At 44.0% G+C, this 12,668-nt stretch overlaps 1 protein-coding gene and 1 pseudogene across 7 annotated transcripts in view; one reads left to right on the top strand and one right to left on the bottom strand.

Moving 5' to 3' along the window:
* ascc3 (activating signal cointegrator 1 complex subunit 3) overlaps positions 1–12,668 on the top strand; it is a 146,431-nt gene that overhangs the window by 60,889 nt on the left and 72,874 nt on the right. For all 7 annotated transcript variants that reach the window (XM_025911366.1, XM_005459407.4, XM_005459406.4 and 4 more), the window contains exons 9-10: positions 5,354–5,557; positions 7,457–7,597. In XM_025911366.1, coding sequence (XP_025767151.1) covers positions 5,354–5,557; positions 7,457–7,597 — 345 coding nt within the window. The remainder of the gene's footprint in view (positions 1–5,353; positions 5,558–7,456; positions 7,598–12,668) is intronic.
* LOC112848174 (40S ribosomal protein S16-like) lies at positions 9,306–12,466 on the bottom strand (annotated as a pseudogene).

Here is a 12,668-nt window from a genome sequence, read left to right as displayed (position 1 = left end):
TGGAAAGTTTGAAGCCTAATGTGCCTAATGAACATGTTGGTGGTGTACCTGGTGCTTCTGTTTAAGACTATGCTTCCTCCTCACCGTCACCCAGCCGCCCTCTTTCCCCAGCTGCTTGGGGTCTGCCGGGGAACAGCTAGCGGGGCCTACGCTATCTTCGGCTGCACCAGCTACAGGGGCCTGGCTAGCTACGGGTGAATGAAGGGTGCGAAGCCGAGTCTCCAATTCAGTAATCCTGGCCTCCAGAGCTGCAGATAGGCTGTCATTACTGCTAAATGAGGCCGAGGAGTAACTAAGCATCTGACACAATGAGCAGGAAAGTGTAGGAGGGACAGGTGAAGTAGCCATGGTGCTAGTGAGTTGGTTACGAGCTAAACTAAGCTAGCGAAGCAGTACAGACACAGTGAGTGAATACTTTGCTATAAATTAGGTAGTGAGTACACAGAAAGTGTGCTTCGGATGAAGCACGTGAAGATTATACTATTAAAACAGAATGTATCTAAAAGTTTTTAGTTAAATTGCTGTGCAGATAAGCTACTCAGAAACACCACTGTGTGTTGGAACAGGAAGTGATACTCTACTGCAGAGAGAGAGAACACCAAGTCACCATGTCAGTAATCACATGACCTCTTTTTTATTCTCGTACACATCACCTGCCTCTTTCTGCTGTGGATCAACTTTGGAGAAACAACATTTAAAAAAACAGATACACACCTTTCATCGTTTGATGAAAATGCATATCGATTGAGTTTGTTTGCACCACAGTCTCTGTAATCATCATTTAAGTCAGGTCTTCATGTTATTGTACCTGAATTAAGTTTGTTTCCACCACCTTTACACCACTTTCTTTTTCCACACTGAGTGGAAATGTATTTGCATTCACCTGTGAGTGAAAACACAAACCGTAGATGAAAAGTATTGTGTTCACAATCCTTTTATACAGGATCTGAGATGCTGTCAGTGAGTAGTCACCTCAGCGTGTGAGTCAGCTTGGAGGGACAGTGGCTTTTATGCCCTATGATAATCTCGTTTGCATTTCATAACCGTGTTTCTGTAAGTTTTCAGGAAGCATTCTCACTGCTGACAGTAACCCACAGACTCAGGTTATCACTATTAATAATTAGAGATGGCACGATACCGATATCATAAATTTGGATATCTGCCGATACCGATATGAATCCGATATAGTGTGTTTTTTAATCAATAAAACAGTTTTTTAATATCTTGCTGCATTTTGTATAAGTTCATCCTCAAGTTTAAATAAACAACAACGCTAAAGCTATTCTGTTATACCTGTATGTAAAAAATACACTGCACCCAAAATATTTCATAGTTCAGCAACACTGATCAATCTAATAAACTTAAACCTGCTCCATCCTCCCTATTCTGGTATTTTAAAGAGTACTTAGCAGAAATATTAAGCAACCTAACTAATAGGGTTGCAAACTCCCAGTAAAAAAACAAAATAGGGAACCACCCCCCCACCCTCCACCTCATGATGCTTAATCGACGTAATCAACTTTAATTTGATGCAGGGTGAAAAAAAAATGCACAGAAATAAATTATTTTTCAAGAATAATTAAATAGATTCAACATCTTTCTTCAACAGAACTGCAGACTGCACAGATGGTACCTTCCCAAAGGAAAAAGTACTATAGCTTACTAGGGTATATTAGACTTAACAGTTACTATATACAGTAATGGACTTCTATACATTTTACATCAGATTAAAACTTTGGGTGTAAGATTCAGATAATTATTTATTAAAAGCTCGACATTTTAAATGAGAATAAGAAAGAAAAGTATGTCTTTGTGCCCCCCTTTTCCCTGTTCATGCCCTATCGGCCCCCCTGGCTACACTTTGCTAGATCCGCCCCTGCACAGTTACCAGCCGTCAGCTACGTAGAAAAGGATCCTGGTGTAGAAAGTAATATTAAATACATTCTAACAACAGCTTATCAAGCTTAAACGTGCTTCTGTTGTTCAGCCGCTGGTTTCCTCTTTCTGGTGCAAAGTGGGCCAAAAACAAAGAAGAGAGACGGACTCGCGACAGAAAAGCCGATCAGCTGATCATTGATCAGTTTCATGATTGAAGTAGCAGCAGGAGAGGGAGAGAGAGAGGCAGTCGCTCCATATATCGGTTGTTAAGCTTAACGTGGGAACGCTTTACAAACATTCAGAGATGAACTTACACACTTGCTTTACTTCTCTCTGGGATAACTTCCTCGGAGATGAAATGCTGGTTTGGTAGCGAGGCTACAAATACACACAGCCGCTCTATCACGTGAGCACACTGCTCCGACTGCTACGGTTATGAGCCGAGTTACGCCGTGTCGCAAGTTTTGTGAGGTGCTTTTGTGATATTTAATGGATCAGATTACATTTTTTATTTCTCTCCGATATCTGATCCAGTAATTTACGTCAGTATCGGACCGATACCGATACGTAATATCGGATCGGTCCATCTCTACTAATAATCAGTTTAAGGTCACTGTTTAAAATGGTTATCAATATGTGTGTGTAAAATGTGTGCATGTGTGATTTGTTTGTTTTTTTAAAAAGCACATCCATGACATGATATGGTTTTATTCACATTTCTCGTGGTTTTGGACTTTGCTTGTTCTGCTCAAGAAGGAAAAGCCTCACCTGTGCAGCAGCTCTGTTTCCACTCTCCCCTGTGTTTGTGTGTGTGTGTGTTTGTGTGTGTGTGTGTGTGTGTGTGTGTGTGTGTGTGTTTGTGTGTGCGTGTGTGTGTTTGTAGTGTGTGTGTGTGTGTGTTTGTAGTGTGTGTGTGTGTGTGTGTTTGTAGTGTGTGTGCGTGCGTGTGTGTGTGTGTGTTTGTAGTGTGTGTGTGTGTGTGTGTGTGTTTGTAGTGTGTGTGCGTGCGTGTGTGTGTGTGTGTTTGTAGTGTGTGTGCGTGCGTGTGTGTGTGTTTGTAGTGTGTGTGTGTGCGTGTGTGTGTGTGTGTTTGTAGTGTGTGTGCGTGCGTGTGTGTGTGTTTGTAGTGTGTTTGTAGTGTGTGTGTGTGTGTGTGTGTGTGTGTGTGTGTTTGTAGTGTGTGTGTGTGTGTGTGTTTGTAGTGTGTGTGTGTGTGTGTGTGTGTGTGTGTGTGTGTGTGTGTGTTTGTAGTGTGTGTGTGTGTGTGTGTGTGTATGTAGTGTGTGTGCGTGTGTGTTTGTAGTGTGTGTGTGTGTGTGTGTGTGTGTTTGTAGTGTGTGTGTGTGTGTGTGTTTGTAGTGTGTGTGTGTGTGTGTGTGTGTGTGTGTGTATGTAGTGTGTGTGCGTGTGTGTTTGTAGTGTGTGTGTGTGTGTTTGTAGTGTGTGTGTGTGTGTTTGTGTGTGTGTGTGTGTGTGTTTGTAGTGTGTGTGTGTGTGTGTGTGTGTATGTAGTGTGTGTGCGTGTGTGTTTGTAGTGTGTGTGTGTGTGTGTGTGTGTGTTTGTAGTGTGTGTGTGTGTGTTTGTAGTGTGTGTGTGTGTGTTTGTAGTGTGTGTGTGTGTGTGTGTGTGTGTATGTAGTGTGTGTGCGTGTGTGTTTGTAGTGTGTGTGTGTGTGTGTGTGTGTGTTTGTAGTGTGTGTGTGTGTGTGTGTTTGTAGTGTGTGTGTGTGTGTGTGTGTGTGTGTGTGTGTATGTAGTGTGTGTGCGTGTGTGTTTGTAGTGTGTGTGTGTGTGTTTGTAGTGTGTGTGTGTGTGTTTGTGTGTGTGTGTGTGTGTGTGTGTATGTGGCGCCAACTGTCCTTCACAGTGGCGGTTTCTGTCCTTATCAGAGGCAGTGTGAGATTGAGGGCCATCACCCACACTCTGTTGCCATAGTGAAGGCAGACAGAGGCCAGGGTGAGTGACAGCTGGTCTCAGCACATACATTCGTCCTCCTTCATGCTTTTTAATTTTCCAGTTTCTGTTCACGCTGAGGCTGAGTCACTGACACGGACTGTAACTGATCACCTGTCTGACTGCATGTCAACACAATGAAGAGAGGAGTCTGCAGCATGTTTCTGTCATAAAAAATGCCGTTGCGAGGGCGACTGCACTGAATAGTTGGCATTGGCCCAGATCTAGTTGCCAAGGGCAACCAGGCAACCAGTCCAGAGCTGCGTCAGTACCTACCAGGGTTTGTTGTACAGGTATGGCCCTAAGTCTTTACATTCCCACAGTTTAGTTTAACAACATGACCTGATTCTGCTCAGTTTATCTGAACCCAAAATACCACAAGAGTCACATTTTACAGTCACAGTGGGAGGTTATCACAGTGGGCTGGATTCAAATATCCTGCCTTTTATTTAGCAGAAAGGAGCATGTTGACCTGCAGAATTATTCAGTGCACATGCATTATGAATTCAGATTTTAACATTAAATATGGATGTTGCCAGTTTATTTGATGGAGAATATGTGTATGGCGGTTTTGTGCTGACATTAGAAAACCAATGTCTTCTGGCACACGCGCCGCCCGTCAGTCATGACAGAATATCACATGTCTAAGATTCATGGCCTGTATATCCAGAAGCTTCACGTCTGGACACATGTGAATGGATGAAGTGCAGGACAGTGATTCTGCTGGTCTCTTCAAAATAAATGACAAACAACATACATGTGACAACTGATATCAGTGGCTTCAAATAGGAATTACCAACAGCATTGTTACTTTATTATTACTCAGCCACATGGATCATGTTGATACATGGATATAAATTCAATGTAATTAGACTGTGTTATATCTAAACATGGGCAGCACCTCATCAGTCAGTGTGCTAACATTTTATTGAAAATAAAAAACACAAATATGACATTCAGAAGTATTCACAGTGTGTGTGTGAAAGTCCTGTGTAGACCTCCAGACTGCACAGGCTGACCTGCAGCTTCAGTGTGTTAGGGATGTCCAGGATAGCTAAGTGTCATGGTGAAGACTTTCCTCCCTCCTGTCCGTCTGTGTAAAACCAGAGACAAGAATCATCAGATGATAGCCAGTGTTTAAAGGTGCTTAATCACTAATCTTTATTTGTTACAAAGTGATATAATGATACAATGATTGTTAGCGTCTACCTTCCTGTTGCATATCAAGGGGTGTGAGCTTGTGAGGGGGCAGGGGGCGGGATCTGTTATGTCCACACCCACTACAGCACACATGTGGGTTGCAAATACATCTCCTGTGCAAGATGACAGGATGTTTTGAATGTGTCTTTGCTTCTGTGGTCCTTTTCTGTTTGTTTGATTCACAGACACTCTGTACGGACACAGGTCGGTCACAAAGTAACGCAGCACTGCTAATCACACATATTTGAACACATGGTTTTCAGGTGCGTCCTAGTAAATGGGGTGTTAGTCGTAATTCTGTGTGCTTGTCTTATTTCCACAGATTGGGCAGCTGGTGTTCAAGGGCATGAAGCGCCTGAACAGGATTCAGTCCATAGTGTTCGAGACGGCCTACAACACCAATGAGAACCTCCTGATCTGTGCTCCAACCGGTGCTGGCAAGACCAACATCGCCATGCTGACAGTTCTCCATGAAATCCGTCAGCACTTGCAGCCCAGTGGTGTCATTAAGAAAGATGAATTCAAGGTGTGATGCTGGCATATACACACACATCAGATACACTTATTAGTGCTGTTTATGCTGAAATGGCTGTAGTATACTGATCTGTCAAGGAAAGATGTCTTTGTGATAACTGCTTCCTGTTTGTAGTGTCACTCCAGCTCGGAGCCTTTGAACACGAGTCCCGGAGATTCAGTTTGCTCCTTGGTGAAATTTCACACAAGCCCTGCAGGGATTCAGATCACTCGCTGAGATTTCAGGCAGGGAGTTAATAGGACTGCTCTGATAGGCTGAAGTCAAGGGGAGCTGGAGTTATGGGATGTTACTTCCTTTAAGATGCTTAGATTGTTCTGTTGATTTGTACAGTTTCCGTGTTGTTTAACTCCAATAATAATGTTTACCTGGATTGTCTTGTGAGTCTGAAAGGATCTACAGCACTGATGATGCTAAATACTAGAGCAGTCAGTCTAATGGTACCATCTCATGCTGTCATTGCTGAGAAGGGAACGAGCGAAAAGCATCAACAGACAGGAAGTGTAAGGAGAGAGCAGTGGGCAGTTGGCACCGCCCACCAAACCATTGCTTTTTGGGGTTCTCTGATGTTGGCTGCACAGAGCAGCTGTTGTTACTCTGATAGGTACCAAAGCAGGTTAAATGGGTGTATGCTTCCTCACTGGGCAGGGGTGTATTTCTGACTTTGGGTCGAGTGTTCCCTTAATTCTTGTGAGAAGTGTGCATTATTACCTGGAACAGGCCTTATCTACAATCAGCCAATGACATTTCAGGGATGGAAAACTGCAGATTGAAGCACTTTAACAGTGAGTTTCCTGCCTTACAGCTGTAAAAGTTCACATCTAATGTGCCTGCTGAGGGACTAAGTGTTACTTTGTTACATGTTACAGAGGTTTGACGTTTCATAAAACAGCCTTTGTATTAAAGGTTGATGCTAAATGATTTTTAAACATTTTCATTCACAGAAATGAGCCTGCATTTAATCTGGGCTGACCTAATCAGCCTCATGTTCACACAGCTGACACGGTTTATGTGTATGAATGTGTCTGTGCTCGAGCAAAGAGAAAGTAGTCTTTGCTGACTACTGAACAGTCGAGACAGTCCTGGTGTTTTCTTCAGACTGAGGCTGAAGCTGACCAGATGGACTGAGTGATGATCCAATAAGCTGCACTAGGGTCAAATGTGTTAGCTGTTGTGATGCATTGGATTTGACTGACAGGTGTGATTGATTGTTTTTGATATCAAATTTTATTGGTGAATAAAATGATGACCTCATTATTATGAGCCACCTGAGAAAACAGCTCAATAGTGTCACCAGAGAAAAGCTAGAAATCACGACGGGAATTTCGGTGTTGGAGACGGCTTAGATGCCGAGATCAGCTGTTTAAGATTGAGTTTTTACAAAATAATGGCAGAAGCATAATAAAACAGTTGATTAACGTACGCACTTTAAAGCCACACGGCGCTCGTCCCACTGTTTCTGGTCTCATAGTTAGCGTTCAACTGTCAGTGCTGGATTTAGAAAAACAGAAGCTCACGGTGGTCAAAATGAAAAATAGCAACAGTTGGAAACAGACTCAGTGTTGACAGCTTGGTCTAAAAGCACTGGTCTTAAACCCAGTGTCAGATCCACACACACACATCAATAATGCAGACATCCAGAGTCTTTGTTCTGTGTATAAAAGCGCGTACACACTCTGACAAACACCAGCAGTGACAATAGCTGCTTTTCATACATCACCATTACATTTTATCCATGCGAGTGCTGTAATATTTCACAATAAACTGATTTGTGCTGGTAGCTGGGGAACAAATGATCCTGCCCCTCTTTGCTCATTTATCACCACAGTGTCCTTTCAGCCCCGTCTACAACCTTCCTCCACTCACATTCATTTCACGCCACTCTCTCTGTAGATCGTATATGTGGCTCCAATGAAAGCCTTGGCGGCTGAGATGACGAACTACTTTGGTAAGCGGCTGGAGCCACTGGGCATCACTGTGAAAGAACTCACTGGAGACATGCAGCTTACCAAAGGGGAGATCCTTCGAACACAGGTACACACACACACACACACACACACACACACACACACACACACGGCTCACTACACACTGCTACACTTACACGTCCTCTAGCACCCCCAGCTGGATCGGGTTAGGACATCGTCCTTAAAGTATATGTGTACATACTGAGCTTATTACTCACCTGTAACTATGATCATCAGTCTGACACATGTGCAGGTCATGAGTGAAACCACGCTGTCTAACAGAGCACAGTGAGTGTTGTTCATATCCGTTATTATTGTTATGGTCACTGTGTGTGTGTAAGTGTGCTGATGTTGTTTAAACAAAGTCTGACAGTGAAAGGATTTGAAAAGGTTGATCATACACACATGTAACAGTGTTACACTGTAATTCTTCATTCGGTCCCACTGGCAGTCCAGGTTCAGGGCTGCACTGTGGATTTGGGTTCAGGGGTGTTGATAAGGATTTTCATTTTTCCGTATCAACACCAAACCAGCGATGAATCCAACCATGTGTTGTAAAGTAAGGCTGTGCTCAGAGATACACTCTCCTGCTGATGGTGGGATATGTAGGCAGACCTCCAAAAACTCAAATCTAAAACAAGAATGTAGGAGAACATTGTTCCAGTAACACTCTCCATGCCAAATAAATAAATAAGACTTGTTTTTAATTTGGTCAAATGTTGCTTCAAGGTCATCTCCTCATGCACCTTTGGACCGCTGTTAGCCTGCACTTTACACAGTCCTGCTCTGTCCCTGTGCTTTTGCCTGTCATATAAAGGTGTTCTCATATACTCATTTTGGAGACACGATAGGTGTTGCAGGGAGGCAGATCTGGTGAATAATGCAGGTGCTAAGTAGTGAAAACCACTAATGCTGAGGGTGGCTAGATGAATGATCGGTGTCATTCATCTATCCACCCTCCCTCCACTTATCCTCATCAGGGTCACAGGGGGCTGGATCCATCCCAGGGACCGGTCAGCGGTCACAGCCAGCACACAGACAGACACCCGTGTGAACTTGCATTCACACCTCAATTTAAACTCATTCATCATCCTAACCCCACTAACTGCATGTCTTTGGATTATGGGAGGAAGCTGGAGTATAGTCTGATCAGGCACAGCATCACGACTACCTGCTAAATCGTGCTAAGTTGTGAGGTGGGGCTTCCACAGATCAGGCGTGTCTGTCCAGCACAGGAGGCCAAGTCAAACCTCCAGCTTGTTGTTGTGCTCCTCAAAGCATTCCTGAACCGTGTTTGCTTTGTGACAGAAGCTTTATCCTTCAGTGTGCTGAGAGAGGCCCTAGCATCAGGGAGTGCAGATGGTTAGTGGATATCAACAGCAGATTTGATACAGATAGGGTGAACCCACGCTGTCATGCACTCCTGTGAGGTGGCTGCATGCTAATAGAGCAAGTTTCACAGTGAGTTTAATCTACACTGATGTTATTCATGTTTTTCATTATTCTAGTCAAGCCTGGTTCTTGTTCTACCTCACCACCTGTATTTAGACCTCACTCTGTTCTCCAGGTCAGTTCTCCCTGCTGACCGCAGCACTTTATCTGACCACAGTCTGTAGTTTGTTCTGTGTCCTGCTCCACAGTCCACTGTGTCTGTGTTTCAGTGGGCTAAGCCTGACTGTAGGCTCGACTCTACTCAGCCACTCTGTGTGAATACAGATAGCAAGAAAGCCAGAGGTGAGAGTCTGTGTCACAGCATTTAGAAGTGTTAAAGCCAAATGCATTGTTATTGTCCACCGTATGCTGCAGGCTTTGGTGGTGTCAGCCTGCTCGCCTGTGTTCAGCCAGTCTGTGCACTACCACACTGTGCTGTTAGTTAAAGGTGCACTGTCTATTTAAATACAGAACTGAGCCATAAAAATGCAGTTTAACTGCTGTTTGTTTCTTTCCAAGCTCCTTGGAATATGACAGACGCTGTATCGTGGACTACATGCAGGAAACAGCCAGTGTGAATAATGACGCATGTTCACTTCTTAAGCTGAATTTCATGTTTAGTAAGTTTAATAAGTGAAATACTGGTGACATTTTTAATAGTAATAGTTCTTTAGGGTTAAATGAGTTTTTTCTGTGTTAAAGAAGATGGAATGAAGCCAAAGAAAAGATGATGATGAGAGAGTTTAGTCCTGTGGCTGTGAGAGACGTCGAGGCTGTTGGATCCAACCTGAACGGCACTTAGAGAGGGAACACTGGGAAAACCTGCATATCTGTTAAATCCAAAGGAGTTGGATTTAACAGATCGCACAGCTCAGATTTACCATTTATAAGTCTCATGGGACTTATGAATACAAAGTGTGTGTGTGTGTGTTTCTGAAATGAGGCCAATTCCAGCTAATCTGAAGGTGTTTTAAAACTGCATTTCTATCAGGTCATATGATGAGATTACACAAAGAGAATGATTAGTCAGATTCAGAACAGCCCTGCAGCTCTGCTTCACTTTGAACTCTCTCTAATGCCTCCGTTTCACCAGGTTATTTGTCGTGCATTTGCACAAAGTGTTGGAGTGCAGAGCTGGATCCACGTTTAGTGGGCCTGAGTGATGTCATGCTCTGTAACCTTGGTTTGTTTCGTCTCCCCTCGGTCCCATCGCTTCTTTCATCACACACCTTTGATGTTGATAGCAGAGCGGGCTTCCTGCCGTGACAGTGTGTAAGGAAGGGAAGCAAATACTTCTAAGAACTTTTGCTTTATTAAACTTGCATGTTGTGCCCTTTGACCTTTATCGGGATCATTACACAACCATCGTCAAAGACAGCACATCAGATAAAAGAAGGAAAATCACCGACACTGAGATTCAGGGGACAGTTTGGATTTATTGCAACCACATTACTGCTGATACATGTGTCAGAACAAATACTGTGCAGTGAAAATGTCACAATCTGGGTAAAACAGCTGCAGTAAATATTTGTAGTATCCTGAATCTTTATTTATTATAAAAATGTACACGGGGATTAACGGTAGGACTTCTGGTAGCAGGCGCCAGCTCCAGGTCCACCGAACTTCTTGGACTCACAGTGACGTGGATCAGCAACCGGCAGGGTCCTGTCGTACTGGATCAGGATGTCCTGGATCTCCTTCTCGGAGGCCTCATCCACATCCTTCTGATAGTATGCAACCAGGACTGTGGACATGGCTGGTGGATGGTGTAGGTCCGTGCGATGTGTCCACCACCCTCCACTCTAGCAAAAGCAGCAGCACTGGCTCCAGGAGCTTGTTCTGGAGCGTAGCAGGCTCCACCCTCTCCTGAGGTCTGCCGTTCACCTTGATCAGGACGTTCCTCCTCCTGCACTGGGAAAGTGCTGTGGTGGGTTTTTACCTCCAAACACCTGGATGGACTCCAGAGGACCGTCAGCTGGCATGTTTCTGAAACACACAAAGACACCACTTAGTGTCTGAATATGCGTATACCGATGAACAACAAATAACCCAAAGCTACAGGAGAGAGTGGAAGAGAGGGAATCGGTGCATCGTGGAAAGTGCTCGGCCAGCCTCACCACTCCTAAGGGATGACTCGGTCCCCTCGCGCCCCTATTGGTGCCTGGATGTCTCTGCGACCTCACAGGTCATCACACGTCTTCCTGTTGAATCTTTGTTGTCAAAAACCTTCTTTGGAAAGTGAAAGTGAAGGATGCATTTCATGAGTTTGTGAAAGGATGAATCACATGTTTGTCTCCCTCACTGTGTTTCTTACACAAAGTGTAATCCCTGAATCCCTAAAACAAAGCAAATCCCAGAGCTGTGATTCAGAGTTAAAACCATAGTAACATCATAATGTCACGTTGGTTTGGATTGGCATGGTTTCATATAAAGACGTGACAGTAAGCAGTGTAATGATTGTAGAATACGAATACGTCGTTAACATGTTTGAACACTCTGCTGCTCTTTTCTACTAGTTCACCATCACTTCCCTTTTTATTTTATTCCTCCCACTCGTAAAATCCAGCGTCATCCACTCACTAAGCAGGAGGAAAGAGCAGCAGTTCCCACTGAAATGATTTTTCCACATCAGAGTGTAACGACGTGCGCGCTCGCACAGACACGTGCACACACCAGAGTGGAGCTTTGAGAAGGTTCTCATTACAGTTGGCCTTGACAGGCTGTTAGTTGTTAACATATCACAATGTAGTGAACGTTTTTCTCTCACCGACCCACTCCATCGTCCACCCGCCCACCTCATCCTCCTACGTGCTCCTCTCTCCGTAACAGCAGAGTTACTATGGAAACAGAAAGAGTTTGGAGGGATCCTGCCATGTGGAAGCCAGTGTGGTTTGGACGGCATCCGGGGACGTCCGGGCACCTTTGCTCTGTCCAGAGGGGAAATGTGAGTTAATGACAGTGAGGAAGGAGCAGCGACGCAGGTTTCTGTGAGAATGAGTCAGTGTTTCCTGGTAAAGGGACAAAGTAAAACAGCCTCCATAAACTGGGCTTAAAAAAGGAACAAACTGCAGGTCGGTGAAACTGTAAAGACGGAGCCCATCAAAGCAGCTGAAGGAAGATCAAGTCATTACTGAAATGCCATGCTGGACTGAGTCACGGCACTTACTGTAAAGATCATTTATTCAAGTGATCATCGCTTCTCTGATGGTCTCTCAGCGATTTCAGTAATTAGTATTTAAGTGCTGAGAGTTGGCGAGATGTGTCGTGGCGTTGCTGCACGTGTCCGTGCTAACCTTAGCCCGTACCAGTAAGCAACAATCTTCCTCCCACTCAGGCAGCGACCTGCAGGGATACACGCTGATGTGCATGTAGCTGCAGCTGCTCTAAAAGACTGGCACTTCCTGCAGATTAAAATGGCCAACTCCAGCTATTATCAGTTTAATGACTTGTTTGTGGTAGTTACAGAAGTAGTTTGGTGTATTTCATTTCCCCCAAGGCTGAAGTGGACATCTCCATGTGGTTTGGTTCTTTTTGCAGCATTTATGATGGAATCAATAACAATAATAATAATAATAATGTGACCAAACAACGTGTCTGCTGTGTGTGTTCATTACGCCCACAGTGACTGTAGGTGAAGCAGAGACATGAAGGGATCTGATCTGTTGTCTATAGAAAATATTACAGTCATCATTTTCAATTAAAGTGCA

Source organism: Oreochromis niloticus, linkage group LG11, assembly GCF_001858045.2.
Source record: "Oreochromis niloticus isolate F11D_XX linkage group LG11, O_niloticus_UMD_NMBU, whole genome shotgun sequence".
In the NCBI taxonomy this organism is placed as follows: domain Eukaryota; kingdom Metazoa; phylum Chordata; class Actinopteri; order Cichliformes; family Cichlidae; genus Oreochromis; species Oreochromis niloticus.
The sequence above is the reverse complement of the archived record's forward strand: the minus strand, read 5'-3'. Positions and strand labels throughout refer to the sequence as shown.